Source organism: Lycium ferocissimum, chromosome 2 (assembly GCF_029784015.1).
Source record: "Lycium ferocissimum isolate CSIRO_LF1 chromosome 2, AGI_CSIRO_Lferr_CH_V1, whole genome shotgun sequence".
In the NCBI taxonomy this organism is placed as follows: Eukaryota; Viridiplantae; Streptophyta; class Magnoliopsida; order Solanales; family Solanaceae; genus Lycium; species Lycium ferocissimum.
Window position 1 is genome coordinate 34,857,616 of NC_081343.1, and position 23,292 is coordinate 34,880,907.

General features: G+C 34.6%; 1 protein-coding gene across 1 annotated transcript; it reads left to right on the forward strand.

Moving 5' to 3' along the window:
- Nucleotides 1–9,492: 9,492 nt before the first annotated feature.
- Nucleotides 9,493–23,292, forward strand: LOC132035436 (aminopeptidase P1-like). The gene is made up of 16 exons (XM_059425719.1): nt 9,493–9,652; nt 9,970–10,033; nt 11,152–11,291; nt 12,257–12,541; nt 12,622–12,744; nt 12,836–13,105; nt 14,498–14,584; nt 17,796–17,863; nt 19,298–19,364; nt 20,161–20,295; nt 20,416–20,496; nt 21,357–21,411; nt 21,606–21,710; nt 21,788–21,859; nt 22,547–22,671; nt 22,909–23,292. The coding sequence occupies exons 1-16, from the start codon at nt 9,560–9,562 to the stop codon at nt 23,068–23,070; spliced, it is 1,932 nt and encodes a 643-aa protein (XP_059281702.1). The 5' UTR covers nt 9,493–9,559; the 3' UTR covers nt 23,071–23,292.

The window sequence follows — 23,292 nt, forward strand, 5'->3', positions numbered from 1 at the left end:
GCACAAGCGGCGTCAGCTTGTCTATTTAGATCGGGATTGGGCCCACTTATCTCATATTTGCCCTAGCTTATAAATAGCCGTTTTTACCTTAGAATACGGTGACTTTTGACACAGAGAGTAGGAGCCGCCGTGGAGGCAGGAGATTATTGGGTTTTATCTTTTCTCCTCCTTATTACTAGTTTGAATGATTTGTTGCTTTTCCTCCATGTCTATGCGGAGCACAGCGGATGCACAGACACAGTCATAACATGTCTGAGAATCAGAAAGGGGTATTTTGTGCGCTGGATGTGCGGCGCATGGCCAGCGCATGAGACCCTTCAGTGGTCAGATTTTGCCTTCAAGTGTTGGAACTTCCTTCGCAACATTCAATCGTCGTACATAGCCTCGGAATCACTCAAACTGCCCGGAATACCCTTCGTTGGTCCTTGTTGTACCTATTCATATAAACATACCAACATAAGCTTATATACAACAATTCACATTCAAAAGTGCGATGAAAGTGATAAGAAGTAAAGTGTAAATGACACTAAATCTAGATATTTGTGCCAAATATCAACACCCCCCACTTAGACTTTGCTCGCCCTCGAGCAACCACTTATCATACATTCCCTAATACTTTACTTGGCCATGCCACTCAAACAGGTCTACATCAGAATTCGGTGGATGTGCAAGTTTTGAAATTGCATTAACATACACATTGAGCCAATTCTTGAAAGTCATGCCAACTGCTTCAAAACCATCATTTTCTTATGCTTCAAAATTCTAGCAACCAAACCTCTCAAGAAACGATACGTTCAAAACATGCATATGACTCCCGTACACCACTCAAAACATAACGAACACCTTTCTGACCGAACGGGAGTACTTCATCCATCTCCTATTAATTATGTGCCCTCACCCAAAAGAGAGTTGTCCATGTCTCACACAAGGTAAACGACTTATTTCAATGGACATAAAATGCAACAATATCGCTCACTCTCACAAAGAATATCCAATGCTCAAAATATGACGAACCATAGGCTTTCCCTTAGTGTAACCGTTCAGCAACTTAGAGTGAGGTGAATTTAAGATCACTTAGGACTTGTCTCGGGTTGTAATGTAGGCTATAGGGACGGGTAGGATATATTTTGGAAGATAGTGACTAACCTCCCTAAGCACTTTTAATACCTTACAATCATAGTTCAATTTTTTGCACCATCCTTCATCACCCATAGCATTCATCCACGTGCTACCCATTCTATCTTATCAACACCCATTTATTTTCTCAAGTTTAAGCATCCTCTTGTTTTCGACAGACTAGTGGAAGACGACATTAAGAACGCAGAAGACAAACTAAACAGTTCCTGTTTTTTTTTTTTTTTAAATACACTTCCCACTAACCATCATCTACCCTTCAGACACACCCATAGACTTCATTTTTAACTTCATTCAACAATCCTCCCTTAACTTCACATCCTAACTCCACTTCAATAAGTAACCATTAAAAGTGCCTAAGGAGTAAAACAGGGATCAAATTGGGTCAATAAGAACAATGAGAACAGGCTAATTGGGCGTTGTAAAAAGAAAAGCTAAAGGCTCAACGGGGTTGACTAGGGATATACATACACAAAGGGTAGTAGGCACGCGACGTTTCAAACTTTGGCTAACAAAGAAAGGCCTAGATCACTTCCTAAACTTCTCACTCAATTTCACTTCACAACATACCGGGCAAGTTCTAGTCATCATTATCAAGCATGGATCATACCAGAGTTTCCTCACATCACACACAAGACATAATCAACACAAAAATGATTCATACAACCATCCAATCAAGCAACTATCACAAATCATGCTAAGTGGGTCATAATGAGTCAATGCAGTCTACTACAGAAATGTTTCGAGGTAGGTTGCCTATTTTTAAGCATATTTTTTAAAGATCTTCAAGAAAAAAAACTCATGGTGTCCATATTCCACCTAACCTGAGCACCTAGCATTCGAGTGGTCTGACAGGCTTGACTCCTACGACTCTTCTACAAAACTAAAAAATCTAACCCGGTTCAAAGGTCCCCCCTTAGGAAAGAACCGAGGTCATAAGAAAACCCAAGGGGGTGGATGGTGTGTGCCACTAACGAGGGACTCAAGAAGCTACCAAGAAAACCTAACGCAAGAAAACTACCTTTTCCTCTTACTATCTCACTATGATTTCTTACCATAAATGCGGCAGATCTATGTATAGAAGTAGATCTTCTTATTACTCCTAAATTTAATAATTCTTTTATTTGTACTCTAAAGTCTTCTATATCTTGGTTAGTTGCTTCTATTGAGGCTGTTTTAATTATATATTCTGGATTTATTATGTCTAATTTACATACAATTTTGTTATTTTTCCAATGTTTTAAAGGGTTTTCACCTATAATTTCTATCTCATCTAGTATTCTTATTATATTATCTAAGTCTTTTTGGTTTTTTATTACTCCTATCCTTTCTATCCCTATTTTAAAATTATATAATTTTGTTTCTATGTCTATTAAAGTATAATTTTTTTTCTATTAGATTATCGTCGTCTAGTATTTCTTCTTCTTCTAGAATTAAATTCTTTATTTCTCTTTGCTTTTACAAGATATATTGTTGTCTTGACAATCCTTACAACAACTCTCTTCTTTCTTTTGCGGGTTTATTTGTCCGGAGTAGAGATCTTCTTATGTCCGATTCTAGTTTCAGCTTTTTTGAGCTTGTGATCGGTGTATGAGTAATGTTTTTAGAAAAATTACTCCATCTCTTTGTAATCATGCAACTTCCATTGTTATGTAACATAAAGTCTAATCCGATGACAAAGTCTATATTTATATTCAAGTCCCTTACCCATATCTTATCCATTTTATAACTAGGTTTATAAAATTCTGAACAAGTGTTGATAAAGCTAATGTATGCCTTATGAACATAATGTTTATATATATTATGAGTTCCATCCATTTGCATGGCTGCAACTGGTTTGTCCAGAACTTTTATTAAATTTGGTGGAACTATTCGTTTATTTATTATAGATTTAGTACATCCCGAATCTACTAATGCTAATGTCTCTATTTCATAGTCATCTATGTTAATTCTTGCAAGTTTTTTTATTGTTCCTAATTTTTTATCTTCATTACATACTAGGGCTCCATGGTCTTCTATACTCATTAGTTCCGCTGTTGAATCTTCTGGTATTGTTCTTAGCGGTTGTATATTAGATAAACCTATTTCTTCATCTTCGCTATCTGCTTCTTTTTGTTTTCCTTTTTCCAGTTTATATAACCTGGTTTCTAATTCGTTCATTCTGGTTTCTAATGTCATTATTCTTATACTAATAGTAGGGTCTTCTATTTTTTTATGTCTTTCTTCTTTATGAATTTTTGTCTTAAATTCTTTTTCTATACACATGATACATCCTTCTATAAAACAATTTTTACATTTTGCTCTTTTATCTCTACTAGGAAACCATTTACAAGAGAAACATGCATTACTATCTAAACCTTTATTTCTTTCGAAGTCGTGATTACAGTCTTCTTATATATTTGCTAAATTATCCATTTGAATTGGTTCTAGGTCTAGTTTTTCTAATCCTATCTCATTAATTAATTCTTCGCTTTCCGAGTCCGATGAGTCCGTTTTATTTTTTTCTTCGATCTACACTTACTAAGGAGTATATACTTTCGTGTCCGACATATATTCATCTACATTTATTAAGGTTTCTTGAAAGTCTTCAATTAATCGTGAATTTCGTGTCTTATTATTTATTCTTTTTGGACATGTATTTGCTAAGTGTTCTACACTTCCACAAGTAAAACATTTCGGCTTATTTTTATAATTTCGTTCGTTCGTATTTTCTTATATGTCTATTTCGTCTAAATAGGATTTTTCGTCGATGATTTTCTAAGATAGTATTTCTTTCTATTGTATTGAGGGTAGTTTCTATTATATTGAGTTCTGTATTTCTTATACTTTTTCTTTTTATAATTATCTTTATCGTAACTCTGAGTAGTGTATACCACGCTTTTACAAAAATTCATCTCATTTTATTTTAATTGTTTTCGTATTTGTATATGCGTGCATTTTTCTTGTAGTATATCCATTATATGTTGTATTCTATGTCCTATTGACCATTTTAAATTAGGATTTTGTACTACTCCGTCCTTTTATTCCATCCGTCTTCTATTTCTCTTCCTAGAGCTCCCGGTAGTTTATTAAATAATTTCTTTCCTAGTTCTTGGTCAAAAGCGTTTCCACTAATTGTACAATAATAAAAATAATCATTTAAATTTTTTTTAATATGAAACCGCCTACTTATACTTAACTCGTTCTAATTTAATTAAAGCATTTCTTTGTAGTATTACTAATCCACTATTTGGATCTTCTCTTGTAATTAAGGTATGTATTTTATTAGTAAAATTGTATGGATTTGCTCCCATGGATACTAAGTATCGAAATTCCATTGGAAAATATTCCTTATATGCTTCCCATAGAGCTTTAGCTGATTCTCCTAAAAATGTCTCTAAGTATTTATACATAGTTTCAAAGATTCGTATCATTATAAGTTTTTATATAGTCTGCTACTATTATTCCTTTCCAAAGGTCTATTACTGAATTCCATCTTTGTGGATCATGAGCCGCTATATTTAATATTTTTCCTTTATTACCTCCCTCTTGGAGAATAATAGGTTCTTCTGTTGGCATTCTTTTCCTTGATGGTTTTATATTGTCTATAGGTTCTCCGTCGTTCTAAAAACTCTTCTTCTAGGTACATTTCGTGCTCGTGTTCATCGTGTATTGTTCTCCTGTTGTTCTTTGAAATGGATTAGAACTAGATGCACTAGATTCCATTAATTCTTTTTGGCTTATTATTGAGTCTAATTCTATTTCTTCATCACTATCTTGTATATCTTCTAATATTTTATCGAAAGCGTCTGATTTCTTTTGGTGTATATGTTTTACTTGATATCCCCAATTATCGGTTCTAGCTTCACATAATTTAAAGTGGCTTATAGTTTCTTCTATTGTTAAATCTCCTAACTTGCATCCTTTACATTTAAAATTTTTATTTTTATTTTTATTTTTTCTATGAAATATTTTTGCTTCTTCTATAGCTATGTCTACTTCAAAAAAATTTTGTATTAATTCTATGTTCATAAGGGTTGACTCAGTAGTTTCATTTTCATCTTGAGTATTTTCTTCTTCTATGTCTCTTTGTGATGTATAGTTATAATTGGTAAATCTTATAGATGTCTCTCCTTTAGAATTAATGTACATTAGGTGTGACTCTGGTTGTAAAATCTTCTTTCTACTAAAGTCTTTTAATTTCCATTCTAACCCTGCGTATTCTTCGGGATTTATTTTTATAGGTTTAATTAAATTTATTCCTCTATTTTCCATTAATTCTACCACATCTTCTACTTTAATTTTAAACTTAGTATTACTATTATTTGTCATTTTTCCTAAAAATCCTATGCACATTAATAAATTATTACCATTACACATTTCTTCGTATCCTTTAGTCTGTATTCCTATTTTGATATGTTTTCCAAATTCTGCTAAATTCATTATAAAGTCTGGACTAATATAAAAAATTTCTCCATTATTTGTCATATCTACCTCTGTTATTCCGATTATTGACTTCTTCATGTCTGACCATCTATCATCGTAAATTACTATTAAGACTTTAGTTCCTAAATTTTTTCTAGTTAATCCCTTTAATCCTATTACTATTAATCCCATATGCATTAGCGTCCTTCCAGTATTTTTTATTTGTCTTAAAGCTTCTGAATTTATTAAATTTATAGTAGTAACTTTAGTTCCTATGGTCGACAATTGCTCTTCTCTATAATGTCTATATAATTGTCTTTGTTCTTGAAAACCGTTCTATGTTGTATAAAGTCTTTGGATTTAATAGTTTTAATTGATTTTGTTGAAAAATCTGTATGTCTCGGTCTACATCTATTACCTCACTTAACTGTTGGTTGTTTTCTTCTGACATTCTTCTACTTAAAATTCTTGATAAGAAATTATTACCTATTCTATTATCGGAAAAACTTACTCTCGGTCTTTCTTGCCTTTCTGATCCTCCTTCATTTCTTGATATAATTGGAAGAAGGTCCATTTTTGTGCTTTTCTAGTTATTTTGACTTTTTCTTTTTGAGGTGTTATTTCTACCTTTTTTAATTGGTCTATTAATTCTTCAATTTCTTTATTTTTAGAGGTCTCTTTATTTTTCTCTTTTTGTTGTTCACTTACCAACCGAACGCGCTCACTTATTATTTCTAACCTTGGTATTATTATTTCGATTTTCTTTATTATTTCTAATATTAACGAAATTATAGTAATATTTTGTTGTAGTGTTATTTGATCCGATTTAGCGTTAGGTATATAATCTTTATAGTCTTCGGTAAAGGTATAGACTTTTCTATTAATTTTGTGGCTTCTTCTTGAGCTAAGGTTGGTCTACTCATGAAAGAGTGATTTCTTTTAGTTCTTCTCATTGTCTTTTTTAATTATTTAATATCACTAGTTAAAACTTCTATCTGTTGTGTTATTTTAGAGACTATTTGGGTTGTCTTTAGTTCTATCTCTTTTGCTTTTTCTGTAATAACGTTAACTAACTTTTCTATTTCCGTCTTTGTAGGTAATTTTTCTAGATTAAATTTTTTAACTAGAGTCTGGACTTTCTTTTCTAATTCTAATTCTTGTGTTTTTAAGTAATCGAGATTTTGTTCTATTTTTTCGAAAGTTTTCTTTTGTTTAGTCTGGGATGCTTCTACCACCTCTAATATTCTAGTAATATTTTTATTATTTTCTTGTATTTTTTCACTAAAATTTATGACTAAATCAACTAATGTGTTCAACTGTTTGTCTTCACTATGTAATATATGGTCTCCGTTATTAAAATTACACTTTATAATACTATGATCTTTTAATGCTCTATATTTCTTTTCTGGGTATATTCTTAAGTCTAAGTATTCTAGATTTTTTAATGTATCTATTTTTCTAGCTTTATTTATTATCCTAACGGAATCTTTATTTTACAAACTTTCTCGGTACTCTATACTAGTTGTAAATCTTTCTATATCTTCTCTTATACCCCGTAATTCCCACGTTATAAAGAGATTGTTTCTTCGTTAATCGACTTTGTAACGATCTATTGTTTATTAGTGATGATAATGTTTCGAATTTACTATTTCTAAATATGCACTTAACGCTTTTTCTACTTGTCTATATTCTCGTCTTCTCTCTATATCTCTATATAAATACCAATGATTGATAGCTATTTGTCTAACAAAGGGTAGTGTTTTCATTAATATGGTAATAAATCGCTTTTGGTTCTTTGAGATCTTTCTAGCTTTTATATATCCTAGTAACTTATATTCTAATCCTGATATTATATCTATTAATTCTTGTAGTCTTAACTGGTTTTCTTTGGTACTACTTAATTTAATATATTCTGGGTATAGGTTATTTAATTCTTGTTTGATTTTTAAATAATGATCTTGCATCTATTAACCTAAAGGCATAAACTTTACTTTTTGTTCTAGCTGTCTAATATAGTCTTCAGTTCTAAATATCGCGTCGTTGGTAAAATGAATTTCCCAAAGGAGATTATTTCGAAAACTTAATCTCGCTGTATTATTATTTAGTTCTTCTCTATAAGTTGTGTCTAAATAGTTAATGTGTTCGGTAAGGAACTTTCTTGAGCTTCTAAGGTTTACTAGTCTTTTGCGAGTAATGTAGATCATGCGATAGTGAAAACTTATATGTTTAGCAAAATGGTGTTGTCTCATTAACTCTTGTCTAACAAGAGACAGTGCTTGCTTTCTTCTTCTAGCGAAAAAAGGCCTTCTCATATAGTCTTAAATGAGTCTTAGGTTCCAAAAATCTTCTCGCTCTGATACCAATATTATAGGGGAGTAGTAAATTTTTTTTTCTTTCAATAAGAAAAGTTCAAAGGACAAAGCAGGAAATTAATGTTGTTTTTAAATAATTTTTTAACAATCCTACTCGGTACTTCCTCACTCCTATATTTCTTCTTATCATGTAGTTATAATTAATTTTCTGTCTATCTCCCAATTTTTTTTTTAACAAGAAATGAACAGTATTTTTTTTTTAACTTAATCTGGACTTCTGTCCAGTCACGAATCTTGTTATACTTTTCATCTCTTTCTCTTAACCTTTGTTCTTAATAACAGTCTTCTTTAACCACACCCCCGTAACCACGGCCAACATCGTCCTTTATTATTTGGACATTAAAACGGCCTCTTTAAAACCTAGGAATTTACGGGTTAATCCATTCAGGTTATTAAGAAGTTAAGAGAATAACCATATATTAAGAATAACAAATTCATGATGGTAAAGAAGTAAATTTGATGAGTCTTTACCGGCTACCGTTTGAACCGGAGTCGTGATTACAGTCTTCTTATATATTTGCTAAATTATCCATTTGAATTGGTTCTAGGTCTAGTTTTTCTAATCCTATCTCATTAATTAATTCTTAAACGCTTTCCGAGTCTGATGAGTCTGTTTTATTTTTTTCTTCAGTATCTACACTTACTAAGGAGTATATACTTTCTGTGTCTGACATATATTCATCTACATTTATTAAGGTTTCTTGAAAGTCTTCAATTAACTGTGAATTTCGTGTCTTATTATTTATTCTTTTTGGACATGTATTTGCTAAGTGTTCTACACTTCCACAAGTAAAACATTTCAGTTTATTTTTATAATTTCGTCCGTTTCGTATTTTCTTATATGTCTATTTCGTCTAAATAGGTTTTTACGTCGATGATTTTCTAAGATAGTATTTCTTTCTATTGTATTGAGGGTAGTTTATATTATATTGAGTTCTGTATTTCTTATACTTTTTCTTTTTATAATTATCTTTATCGTAACTCTGAGTAGTGTATATATGAGTTTTGCTAACCTAAAACATGAAGATTGCACGCTACCAATGTACCAATTTTTTAGTTCTCCAAAATACCCTTATTATTTTAACACATTAAATTTCTTGAATAATTGGGGCTTTTTTGTCTTTTAATTTTGGAGAACTAAGAGCCCGTTTGGATTGGCTTATAGCTTAAAGTCGTTTAGCCTATAAGTTTCAAAAAAAATAAGTTGGGGTAGTCCAACTTACTTTTTTTTTGGCTTATAAGTTCGTTTTACTTATAATTCGCTTTTAGATAAACTAAGTTAAATGGGTCCAATTATTTTTTTGAAACTTATTTTAAGACAAAATGATTTAAGCTACACACCAAACACTCAAAAAATTTAAAACAAATTTTTATGCCCAACTTATGCCCAATCCAAACGGGCTCTAAAAGATGGGTACATTGCTAAAATAAAATAATTGGCCGGAAGTTCGTATATAGTAATAATTGGATTGAAGCCTAATTATTTGTTTGTAGGAGGGGCAACGTGGGGAATGCATGTACAATCCTGGTTTGATATTCCTCGACTTGAACAAATTGATTTTATCTACATAAGAACGAATGCACGTCACCTGAAAATACATAACTACTCTGAACTCTCTCCTCTCTGCTCGATTCCCAAGAAAGAAGTGATGGCAGACACTCTCGCTGCTCTGAGGACTTTAATGTCATCTCACTCTCCTCCTCTTCATGCTTTGCTCGTTCCTTCCGAAGATTATCATCAGGTTCAGATTTACCTTAAATAGTTTTCCAATCACATGTTGTTATCCGATTAATCAAACAATAGTTTTTAATTTTTGTTTTGTGCTTTTATCACATTTTATAAGTGGTTCTAGGTCTAATTTCTGTAACTTATTTACCTCTTTAACAGTTTCGTGTTCGATTTAGCTTATAAGTTGTCTGATGTATTCAGTCACATGTTATCCGATTAATCAAATAATATTTATTCCAATGTTTTTGTTTTTCGTTTGTGCATTTATCACATTTATTTGTTCAAGTGGTTCTAGGTCTAATTTCTATAGCTTTGTTCGGTGATTTGCAGAGCGAATATGTATCTGCACGTGACAAGAGGCGCGATTTTGTCTCTGGATTTACTGGAAGTGCTGGTTTGTACTCTTTTATCCTTTTCCTGATTATCATTGATCAGTTACTTATGTTGATTTAGTTAATAAATTGATATATGTTTCTGCTATTTTTTTATTATTCATTTGCATATATGCTGTAATAATCTATTTTGGTGCATATCGGCATCATATGAAATGGTCAGAACTTAAACTAATGTGTTTGTTGCGATAGGTATAGCGCTCACAACAATGAACAGAGCTTTTTTATCCCACTTTTTGTCTTCCTGATCATCATTGATCGGTTACATATGTTGATTTAGTTAAATTGATATATAGTTCTACTTATTTTTTTGTTATCCATTTGCATATTCCGATCATGAATCATGGTTGCTGTGATGATCTTTTTTAGTGTATATCGGCGTTGTATAAAATAGAAGGAACTTAATTCAAATGTTGTGTCTACTGGGATAGGTATATCGCTCATACCAATGAACAGAGCTTTTTTTTTTTCTTCCTGATCATCATTGATCGGTCACTTATGTTGATTTAGTTAAATTGATAAATCTTTCTGCTAATATTTTTGTCATCCATTTGTGTATTCTGTTCATGATTGCTGTGATAACCTTTTTTAGTGCATATCGGCATCATATAAAATAGAAGGAACTCAACTCAAATGTTGTGCTTACTGCCATAGGTATATCGCTCATACCAATGGACAGAGCTTTTCTTTTCTTCGTGATCATCATTGATCGGTCACTGATGTTGATTTAATTAAATTGATAAATGTTTCTGCTAATTTTGTTGTTATCCATTTGTGTATTCCATTCATGAATCATAATTGTTGTGATAGCCTTTTTAGTGCATATCGGCATCATAAGGTGGACAGAACTTGACTTAAATGTTGTGTTTACTGCTATAGGTATAGCGCTCATAACAATGAATGGAGCTTCTATATCCCGCTTTTGTTCTTCCTGATCATCATTGATCGGTTGCTTATGTTGATTTAGTTAAATTGATATTTGTATCTACTAATTTTGTTGTTATATATTCGCATATCCCGTTCATGAATCGTGATGGCTGTGATAACCTTTTTTTTAGGGCACATCGGCATGGTATAAAATGGACAGAACTTAATTTAAATACTGTGTTTACTGCGATAGGTATAGCGCTAGTAACAATGAATGGAGCTTTTCTGTGGACGGATGGACGCTACTTCTTGCAGGCAGCCCAGCAGCTTAGTGAGCAGTGGAAGCTCATGCGTATGGGAGAAGACCCTGCAGTTGATATCTGGATGGCAGATGTGAGTACTCCTTCTTGGTTTCTTGCAATTGCTTTCATTTTGTGAAGATTTATAGATCTAGCAAATAAGTAGCCTATTTTTAGAGTTGGCGAGAAAAATGCTATGCTCCCGATCCCAGTTTATTTGGCGGTGTTTGACTGGGCACAGAGTTTGGGAAAGGACTACGGACTTTTGAAAGTTGTGGTCTAAAACAATTTGTAGGGCCATAAATCATCTCAGTAAAATGGAAGTTTAAAGTTAAATTATTTTCAGACAAGTATGACATTCTGTTTGAGACATATTAAAAAGGAAATATGCCACATAAATTGAGATAGAGGGAGTGATTCCTAAGGTCTAGCAGGACTTGAATTAAGGTATAGTTGCCTAGTTTCTTTATTTTGTTTTCCTGATGACAGAGAAATCCGCCTAGAGCCAACCCTTTGGACCAACCGCAACATTCGGAACTCGGGGATGGGCCGTCTACCCTTCTCCACTCAAATACTGGACTTAGTTTGCTGGGAGATGGGCTCGAATATATGACCTAAGACAAGTCTCTCACCTTTGGCGATTGAGCTAACCCCTAGTGACTATAGTTGCCTAATTGGTTTTGTCCTGGTTAAATGAGTTTCAAACAGATAAAACAAATTCTGTAAACTTAATATATCTTATTAAAATAAAATAGAACAAAAGAAGAAACAAAACATCTAGTGTGCCTTTGATCATATCAGAGGAATGCGAAATAAAATCTTGAAGTCCTGGCAACTGGAATGTGGAACCTCTTTTCACACCATTAGCAAGCAGGAATAGTTGGAACGTTTCAAGAACTTTTTTCCCCTATCCAGATTTTCCCTTTAATTATGCTGCCTCCTCTGAAATAATGCACGCGTGTGCTATGATTCTTCTTCTGAAATTTCAGGTTTAGGGAGTAGGAACTTCTTGAGATTCAATTCAGTTAGTTTATGTGATTTTTGTGCTATATATACTAGAATCTGCCGAAGGATGCAGCTATTGGTGTTGATCCATGGTGTATATCAGTGGATACTGCACAGAAATGGGAGCGTGCTTTTGCTAAGAAACAACAAAAGTTGGTTCCAACACCTAGAAACTTGGTAGATGAAGTCTGGAAAAATCAGCCACCTGCCGAAACAAATCCCTTGATCGTGCATCCTTTAGAATTTGCTGGTCGCTCTGTTGCAGATAAGTTGAAAGATTTGAGAGAAAAGCTTGTACAGGAAAAAGCTCGTGCAATGATAATAACAGCACTTGATGAAGTAAATCTGTAAACCCTGAATCCAAATGTATTTATTTTACTGTTTCGGTGAATTTACTCCGATATGATTGCATTTTGCAGGTTGCCTGGTTGTATAACGTCCGTGGCACAGATGTATCATATAGCCCGGTTGTTCATGCATTCGCTATTGTGACATTGAACTCGGCCTTCTTATATGTGGATAAAAGGAAGTTGTCATCTGAGGTGCATGTGCATTGCATAATCATTTGATTTAAGTTCAATGCATTTACATCTTTCTACTTTCTGGTCTTAACTAAGCGTGTTAATGTCCCAGGCAAACTCTTACGTGAAGGAAAATGGAATTTTGGTACGGGAATATGGTGAAGTTAGCTCAGATGCAGTTTTACTTGCATCTGATCAACTCGCTCCTTCTTCAGCCGACAAAACTCCAACTGGCAAGGCTACAGGAGATGGTGCAGCAGAGTTTGTGAATGACCTCATTTGGGTTGATCCTGGTGCATGCTGCTTTGCTTTGTACTTGAAACTGAATGCTGATAAAGTCCTCCTTAAGCAGTCACCATTGGCCCTTGCGAAAGCCCTAAAGGTGATTCATACTACCCAGGAATATTCTTACCCCAAAAAAGTAGTCTTTGAGTTTTTTTGGTGATTGTAAGTCTGGTAGGTGTTTCAACAGACTTTGTTGGTTGCTTATTGGGTAATGGATCAGTACTCCACTGAGAAAAAATATAAGAAACAAGAAGAGGGAAAGCGCGTCTCTTGTTTGATGTATAGGAAAACAAATACAAATTTAGTACATCAGCTAAAAATACGTAGGCTAGGATTAAGTTGAAGGCTACCATATATTGGGTTATTTTATATTTCCAGCTAAAAAGGCATTTTTATTCCTTGATCTTGTACAACCTCAATATGCCACAGCATTTCATACTGAAGCTGAGCTATGGACACTTGAATGGAAGCATTGAGCACATCATATACCTTTATGATTTTCTTGGATTGTCACACCCAAGTGTGAGATCAGTGGTAATGAAGTGGAAGGAGAACCATATGATCTTAGGTTCAAATTGCAGCATAGACAAAAAACACTAGGGTGATCTCCTTCCATCTGCCTAAGCCGGCAGAGTAATCCGGTACCTGTGCGGGTAGCCGGTGGAATAGTCAAGGAGCGCGCAAGTTGGCGCAGACACCTCCCTCATGAAAAAATGATTTTTATGGATTGTCATTTTATTTCCAGTTATAAGTTTGATTAAAAACATCTAAATTCAATTTAGAAGTTTTTCGATTCCAAGTTGCTACATTTCATTATTCATTCTCAAAAAAAAAAAAAGTTCTCTTATTTTTTGAAGACAATACTATACGATCACGGTGATTGTTTTGCCTTATTTCTCTTCTATAAGAGATGTGGACAGAACTCATAATTACTCGTAATATTTCTTTTCAAATGTATTTAAGCACTTCCCTTGGATGTTATGACTAACCTAAGCTTAGTTCAATTGGGTCCTATTTTCCTTGTTGTAGTCAGATTTGTTGGCATCCAAGATTTTCATATGAGCTAGCTTCATTCTTACCAGCTTAATATTTTGCTTGTAATTCACCAGCTTCCATTATGATTTTTATGATTACAAAATCAAATGCCTTGTGGTTTTGGAGCTACATTGATCTCCTTGCACTGCTCTTTGTTGGGAATAATGATTTTATTTTCTTCATTTCTGTTTGTTTTAATGCCCCATTCGTCACCCCTTAATTTCCCAGTCTTCTTTCTCCTCGGTGAATTTATGATCTACTCTACAGTGCAGTGGAACAGACCACCAAATCGTCAGGTAGTGCCTCTTAGAAGTTGCCAAACATACTAGGATTTTGGAATGTAGTGTGTTTTTTGTGATTTAGTGTGTTTTTTGTGATTTAGTGTGTTTTTTGTGATTTAGTTCTTTCTCTAAGTCTTTACTATTCATTCTAAATGACTGGATTATATTTCTAGAACCCTGTTGAGATGGAAGGATTGAAGAAGGCCCACATTCGGGATGGGGCAGCTGTCGTGCAATATCTCGCCTGGCTGGATGGGCAGGTAAACAATAGCTTCTTAGAGCCTTTGATGTTTTCTTTGCCGTGTGCTGTCATTGACAATTTACTGTAAATCTTCTCAGAGGTAAAATAACTTTATGGTTAATTACAGCCTATTGCACTTGACATTGTCCCCCAGATTATATGAGATTATGTGATTTGTACATGTGGGTAGGTTGTTATTCTTATCATTGCCAATCTCCAAAATATGGCTAGAGACACCATCCATCTTCAGGTGGATAAGATATGAGATCTACCTACAACGGTGGACCCTGGATTTTAGGTAAGTGGGTTTGGCGGCACTGGACAAATAGCTAGTCTTCCTTTAGTGGGAGTTGAGAGGACGTCATTGAGGAATAGCACTAAACTGTATTGCTTTGAGCCCGCATTCTTTTTCTTTTTCTGGTTCCATTTTTGCGCCAGCAATTTTAGGAAATCTTTTTGTGCTATCATTTAGAAAAGAGGAAAAAAGAAGAAGAAATAAATAGGTCACATATTCTACTCCGCATAGTTTCTTAAATTACAATTTTATGCCTTTTAAATTTCGGCCTTTTACTTCAAAGTTTCACATCTTAATGTTTGTATTTTCCTTTTAACATTGTAGATTCATAAAATGACAATTTAACAAAAGCGACGCGAAATAAAGATTACAATATGATAAGCAATAACATAATAGTGCAAGATTAGAAACATAACAAATAAAAACAAAATAAGAAAACAACATATAACAAATTAACCACTAATAAATTCCCCACCAAAAATGAACTGACCAAAGAGCAATGGAGCAGCAGAGCAAGCAATGAATGGGAAAGAAAGAGGCTAACTGGTTGTTGGGTGTGGACAATGTAATTCACAACCATAGTTGCATTCTTTCCATCTTGAATTGTTTTTTTTTTTTTTTTTTTTTTTCAATTCCTGAAATAGTACATGAAATAGCATGTTGTTACCATGATGATTGATAGTATTAAAAAGGGATAAGGTAGATCTAAAATCATATGGAAGGAAGTTGTCTACTTGTCTGCAAGATCTATAACGTCTGGAGTGAATGCAGATTTAACTGAAAGTGGAGCACAATGGAAGTAAAAGATCCGTATAGGTGATACCAACTAGTTGGGGTTATAACTTAGCTTACATTATGTAATTGTTTACTAGCAGTCTTTAAGTTTTGTTAAGAGATTTCTATGTCAGGAGAAAAAAAAAAAAATAGACAATGTCTAGTGCTACTGTGCTAGATAACCCCAACTATATTGAGAATTCATATAGCTGATCTCAACTTTGGGATTTGGGCATACTAATAGTTATTGTAATAAACAAATTAGTCTATAGTTAGTGCACATACCATATTGATACAAATACCTATGCAGCACTAAACCCTCTTAGATGCGAAGGTTTGCTGCTTTGGATGAACACGCTGACACAAAGATGAGGCACTGGGAATGAACCAAAATCTCATTTATGAAACAAGAAAGGTCATGGGTTCAGCTATTTGAACCTCTAACCTTTACTTAAAGGAAGGCGCTCTTTCCTGAGGCATTTGGTTTGGTCTTTCAGTGAATCCAGTTAGTTTCTTATTTTTATATTGTACCTTTATATTCTAATTTAATGCATAGATATAGTAAATCTTTATGCCGCTATTGTGTGGCTCGACTTGTCTCCTTAACATGCCCTTTGCAAATAAATTCGGACTTTGCAATTTGATTCGGGACTTTGTAAGTTTTAGGAGCATAAAGGCTTGTCGAATGTCTAGGACTTGTTTTTTGAGAATTTAGGAGAGAGATGAGAAGAGATTTGGAATTAGTTGCTTGATTATTCCCTCAGGCTAATGGGATTAAATAGTTGTTACAGAGAATGTAAATAAGGAAAGAATATTACACAATCTCCTATTCCTAATTATAGGGGGGTATTTCCATATCTAAAATATTATTACTAGGATTTGGGGATATTCTCATATCTACACTACCATATTTAACACTCCCCCTCAAGTTGGAGCATATAAGTCTTATGCTCCTAGCTTGCCACAAATATAGTCAATTCTGGATCCTCAGAGTGATTTTGTGAAAATATCTGCAGTTGATCTTTTGAGTTGACAAAACTTGTGGCGTTGTATCCAGACTTAATCTTCTCTCGACCAATGCCATAGCTCAATACTCCGGCTCTGCGCTTGATCTAGTCACGACATCTTACTTTTTACTTTTCGAGGATATTAGATTGCCTCCAATTAGAGCACAATAACCCAACGTGGACTGCCTATCAGAAAGAGATCCTGCCCAATCTGCATCAGAATACCCAGGGCGTGTCCCTTGTCTTCATATACAATAAACCTTGTCCCGGAGAGCTTTTGATATATCACAAAATGCGAATCACTGCATTCTAGTGACTATCACAATCACCTTGCAGAAACCGGCTAACTACACTAACAAAAAATGAGATGTCTGGTCGTGTGATCGTAAGGTAGTTGAGTTTGCCAACTAGTCTCCGATATCTGCTAGGACTTTTAGACGCTCCCCTTGTTCTCAATAAGCTTAGTATTTGGATCCATTGGAGTGTCCACACGTTTGCAATCCAACATGCCAGTGTCTTCCAAAATATCTAAGGCATATTTTCCTTTGTGTAATAGCAATGCCATTGCCAGACGGTGCCACTTCAATGCCTAGAAAGTATTTTAGCTTGCCCATATCCTTAGTCTGAAAGTGACTTGAAAGTCTGTGATAACAATATCATGAACATAAACAATTAAAAGATACGTTTGCCATGAGATGAATGCATAGACAACACGGAGTGATCAACTTCCGTTCAGATCATTCCAAACTGTTGGACAACAGCTCGAAAACGACCAAACCATGCTCTAGGAGATTGCTTGAGACCATAAAGGGATTGGTGAAGTCTACACACTAGTCCTGATACCATGAGAAATTAGGAGAAGAGAAGAGAAGAGATTTGGAATTAGTTATTTGATTATTTCCTCAAGCTGATGGGATTAAATAGCTGTTACAGAGAATGTAAATAAGGAAAGAATATTATACAATCTCCTATTCCTAATTATAGGAATTATTTCCATATCTACACTATCATTACAAGGATTTGGGGATATTCCCATATCTACACTACCATATTAACATTTTTCAATACTTCTTCTCGGTTGTCATAGAAGCTTTAGTATTATAGATGAGGTTCCATTAGAAGACTGATGTAGCTAACATTTTTGTTTATCACAGATGCAGGAAATCTATGGGGCATCCGGTTACTTTGCAGAGGCTGAGAGTTTGGGCAAGAACAAACTAAAGTAAGTATGACTTTCCTGTATAAGTTCAAGGTTGCGGCTGGTTTCTGTATGTTCAGGTTCGAATTGATTTTACTGTAGTTAGCGTCTCTTTCATTTATAAAATTTTAACTTATTTAACTGAGAAATATTCCGGTAGAATTGGCTTCTCGTAGGCCGTAGCGCTTCTAAATGTAGATGATAATTTGGAGATACAGCGTTTCTTTATTGTTTTTATAAAGGGAAAATAACATTTTAGTCCCTGCGTTATTGCGTTATTCCTGTTTTAGTCCTTGTGATATGTAACGAAGCACATCTAACCTTCAATTAAGCAATGTGTGTGCTTTTAGTCCTTACACTAACAGAAACCAAGTAATTCAACGGACTGTTAAATCTAAAAAGGGCAATCCGGTAATTACACTGTTACTTTTAATGTGGACACCAAACTTTTTTTTTTTTCTTCTCCTTCCTTCAAACGTGGTCAACCTCTGCAACAATATTTCCTCCAAGTCTTCTCTCTGCCAAAAGCCTCTTCCCCTCTTCTATCTCTCTCTCATTTTTATTTTCCTTTTTGAAATTTATACATAGCCTAGTTTTGTTTCCCATTTCACTTGTTCTAAAACTTATTCCACTGCTAAGTATTTATCCATTTCGTGTACTTCAAGCATTCCGTTTTCGTATTGCTTTGAGTTATGTTCTCAGTCAGCAATTAACACTTTGCCTGTTCTTATTAGGTTGGCATGAATTCAAGCTATATTATCTGGGTAGTACGTATAGAATTAAGTTATTCATGGTTTACTTCTTTTTTTTTTCTTGTTTTATATTTTTTTGGTATTAACCAAATATAGGCTGACGTTCAAAAGAAGCATATTCAGGCAGAAATCTATTTTCAAGCCGTATTCGGTGGTTCTTAAGGTGCTGGTTTGGTGGCACGGTACTTCCGGCAATGATATCCATGGGGGAGTTCTTTAGGTGGAGTTATAACAGAATGAAAATTTAAAACCCAAATTTGCCGACCTTAATATTTAACAGTCCGTTGATTTACTTGGTTTTTGTTAGTGTAAGGACTAAAGCACACACATTGCTTACTTGAAGGTTAGATGTACTTCGTTACATATCACAAGGACTAAAACAGGAATAATGCAATAACACAGGGACTAAAAATGCTTTTTCCCCTTTTATAAACATATTTCCAAGATATTTTCTGAGAATGAATTTATTAGGGCTAGCCACCTTAATTCTTGGATATATATAGATCAAGAAAGTGATTTTTTGGTTTTGTGGTTCAAGGAATAAAAGTAGAAACTTTAGCTATGATTTATTGAAGGGCATTGCTTCTGCATTTTGCAGCTCATTTCCAATATGTCTAGCGTTTCGATTAGGAATTTTTTTTAATCATATTGTGGAGTTCCTCTTTCCCTGTGTAGCATCTATTTTACCATTGGTTACTTATGTCAGGGATACCAAAAGACTTACAGAAGTTTCTGCAAGTGATAAGCTAGAGGAGTTACGCGCATCTAAAGAGGTAGTGGCTCTATGCATGTGGGAAACCTATTATAAAGCTAGCCATCTTGCCAGTTGCTAATGTATCTTGCATTTGATGTTTTCACCACTTAGGTCCTTGAGCTATACCCGTTGGTTTATTTTGATTTACTTGTTTCTGGTTTATTCTTGTATTTCTTATTCGTAGTCTGATATTACTGCTTGTTGTCGCTTCTACTTTAGTTTTCGTACTATCCTGACATTGTTGCTGATTATGTTTCTGTATTCCCTTATTTCTGCTTTACTTGAGCCGAGGGTCTATTGGAAACAGCCTCTCTACCTACCAAAGTAGAGATAAGGTCTGCGTACACTCTACCCTCCCCAGAACCCACTTTGACACTGGGTTTTTTGTTGTTGTTGTTTCTGGTTTACCTTCTGCTCATTGTATTCTGAGCTGGACGATATGCTAAGTTTTACTTAAACTCTATTTACGTTAGCGGTAGCCTATTTTCTCTATGCTAGAGGGACAAAAAGGCATTGTCTATAGGCTTTGTGTTGTAGTGAGGATAAAGAACATAGGACGAACTTAACAGGTTGGCTGAAAATAAGAAACAGAATACTAGCCCTTAAGATAATGATGGGGTGGCAAATGTCCAATTGCTTCACTCTGATGAGATTGTTTTCTGCCTTAGTTTTCTAACAGGTATGATTTTGTCATTTGTCTTGTGGTGGGTCTGATCTAGTTTGAAAATAAGAAATCTTTGAAGTTGGAAGCTTTTCAGTATTATTCTCCTTTTACTTAACATTCTGAGAAACTTATTGTCCTTGTATACCTGCAGCATTTTAGAGGCCTGAGTTTTCCAACTATTTCATCTGTTGGTTCAAATGGAGCCATTATCCATTATTCACCCGAGGCAGAAACATGTGCTGAACTTGATCCAGATCAAATGTACTTATGTGATTCAGGAGCACAGGTTTGTGAAAGTAGCATTTGGTTTGGTCGTGATACAGATATTTTGGGGATTGTATTTGCTTCCCACCTCCTAATTCTAACTTGTGATCCGTTAATTGGTTTGGTGGTGTTGTTGCTGAAGTATCTGGATGGAACAACTGATATTACACGGACTGTTCATTTTGGAAAACCTACTCCACATGAGAAAACATGTTACACTGCGGTATGTAAACCCTGTTATGTTCTAGATGTGATCCTTGACCATGTTGATTGAGTCATTGTGACCATGCATATGGGAAGTCAAATGTGAAATTCAAGTTTATCTGTTTACTTGGTTAGTGGACACAACCTTAAAGATTACTGAAAAGCATCTACAGACCCTTTCTAAGATAAACTATTGGAAGCATTGTCATCCTTGGTATTGCTAGTGCTTTCCTTGCTGTGCTTGCACCAAGTAACAATTCTTTAAATTTATTCTATTTCTTTTTTATGTATGTTCCTTTCTCCAGTAGTCCTTTTGAGTGAAATAACATTATAACGTCTGCTTTCTGTCTGGAATTTTTTCTAAGTTCTTTTTAAGGCCCATGTTGATTCAAAACTGTGGTGTTATTAAGGAAGATAAACAATATCCATTTTTAGAAGACAAAGAAAGAGATAGCCTAGTGGTAAGAGCCAATGAGTTCGGGTTCGAGGCAGGAAAGTGGGACAATGTGTAGGGGATTTATCACCATCAAACAACACCCCCCCCCCCCGCGCCCCCGCGGAAAAAAAAAAAAGAAGAAGAAGAAGAAGCAGCAATTACATCATTTACTGAAAGGCCAGGTTAGGCTTTGGAAGAGGCTTTATTCATGCATTTTTTTTTTTTTTTTGGGTGTGACCTGGGGTGTAGATGCTTGCAATGTGGACAAATCTATGTTTTGTATCTAGGTTACGCCTCTCTCTCTTTGTAAGAAAATATTTTCTTTACTACTTTTATATATCTAATGGATTGGGTCCTTCAGAACTTTTTGGGGGACGAGAGATCTTTCATCCTTTGCTTTGTCATATATTGCTCTAATGCTCAAAGTTGCTTGAATTTTGAAGGTTCTCAAAGGACATATTTCACTGGGTAATGCACGGTTTCCCAATGGAACAAATGGTACGAGTCTATGGGATGATTTCTTTAGTCTACAAATGTTTGTTGGGGATTGGATGTGAAAACATGCACATCCGCACCGTATTGGAATAACTTAGTGCTTTCTAGTTTACTGTTGTTTAACTGATGTGATACTTGAGATAATTGCAGCACATATGGGGACACTTCTCTTACTTATGCCTTACTGTACTTTATAGGGTATGCTCTTGATATTCTTGCTCGAACTCCTTTATGGAAGTATGGGCTTGACTATAGGCATGGTACTGGTCATGGGATCGGGTCTTACTTAAATGTCCATGAAGGTAAGTTGTGCTTTAGTTTCTGGGAAAGTACTAATGTAAAGTAACAAGTTTCACTCACTTCCTTCTACTTTTATCAGGACCTCATCAAATTAGTTTCAGACCATCAGCGCAGAATGTGCCACTACAAGTTTCAATGACTGTCACAGATGGTCAGTCTGATTTTATTTAGTCTTTGACCAAACTGGAAGTGAAGTGCTTTATATTTTTTCTGCTTGCTTGCTCTTTTTTTTTCCTGCTTGCTTTATATTTTTTCTGCTTGCTTTTATTTCTTCTGATTGCTCTATATTTTTCTGGTTGCTTTATATTTATTGCTGATTGCTTTATATTTTTCTGGTTGCTTTATTATTTTTTATGCTTTATATTTTTTGTGGTCCCATCGCATAAATAAATGGAGCTTTGCTCGAATATTTAGTAAGCTGCTCTGGAAGTTTTACAGAATGAAATGATGTAGCTAATAGTTGTCCCAATTGTCATAATCAATCCCCAAGTTGCTTTTCTTACTAGAAAATTACTACAACGGAGAAGGCGGATGTCTTCGGTAATCATAATCTTGCTGTTTGAGCAAGACTCTATAAAGCGGGTCTGGATAGGCTTTTGTATGTGCAGAATTGCATGTATTGGTTATCCAACAAATTTCTTCTTATTGTTTTTGGGAGTTGAAATTAGCACATCCATTTGTGAATTTGTACTTGAAACTATTTTTTTTATATCCATGCAAAATATTTTATTTCGCCAACTTCATGTATAACCTAATTGTCTTCTCCTAATTTTAGTCTAAGTTTCGATTTTCTGGCTTCAACATTTGAAGATCTTAACTATGGGATAGTATTTTCCAGAACCTGGTTACTACGAGGATGGAAAGTTTGGTATAAGATTGGAGAATGTGCTTATTGTCAAAGACGGCAATACTAAGTTCAACTTTGGCGGCAAGAGTTACTTGACATTTGAGCATATAACTTGGGTAAGTTTATCAGCATTATATATTTGTATATATCTATGTTTTCACACCCACTGAACACCTACTGGAACATATGCGTAAACAGTTTTTTGCATGTGTATATACGTTGCTATTCTGCACTTTGACGGTCCATGAAGAAAGAAAGAAGTTGGCCTTTTGTTCTCCGCTTGTTGTCTTTCACGCAGAAGATGCTAACATGTAATAATTTACTCTTTATGTTTTCTTCTTTATTGGGTCTAGGCACCATATCAAAGGAAATTGATTGATCTGAGCCTTCTGGTGCCCGAAGAGATCCAATGGTTGAATGACTACCACTCTAAATGCTCGGAGATCCTTGCTCCTTACTTGAATCAATCTGAAATGGAATGGCTGAAGAAGGCTACTGCACCTGTTGCAGCTTGAGATATTCCTCTCTATCTCTCAAGGTTGAGTGCTCTATTCTCGGTTCCTAGTGTAATGCTCTTAACTCAATAAAGTTTGTAAATTTCAGCATCCACTGTGCTCATACAGCAAAAACCTACTCTTATAATATGCATTTAGTTATTACTGCATTTGGAGATGGTGGTGCTGGAAAAAAGAAAGGTTAAGCTTGTAATGGTTTTTAGTTAAGTTTTGCGCAACGTC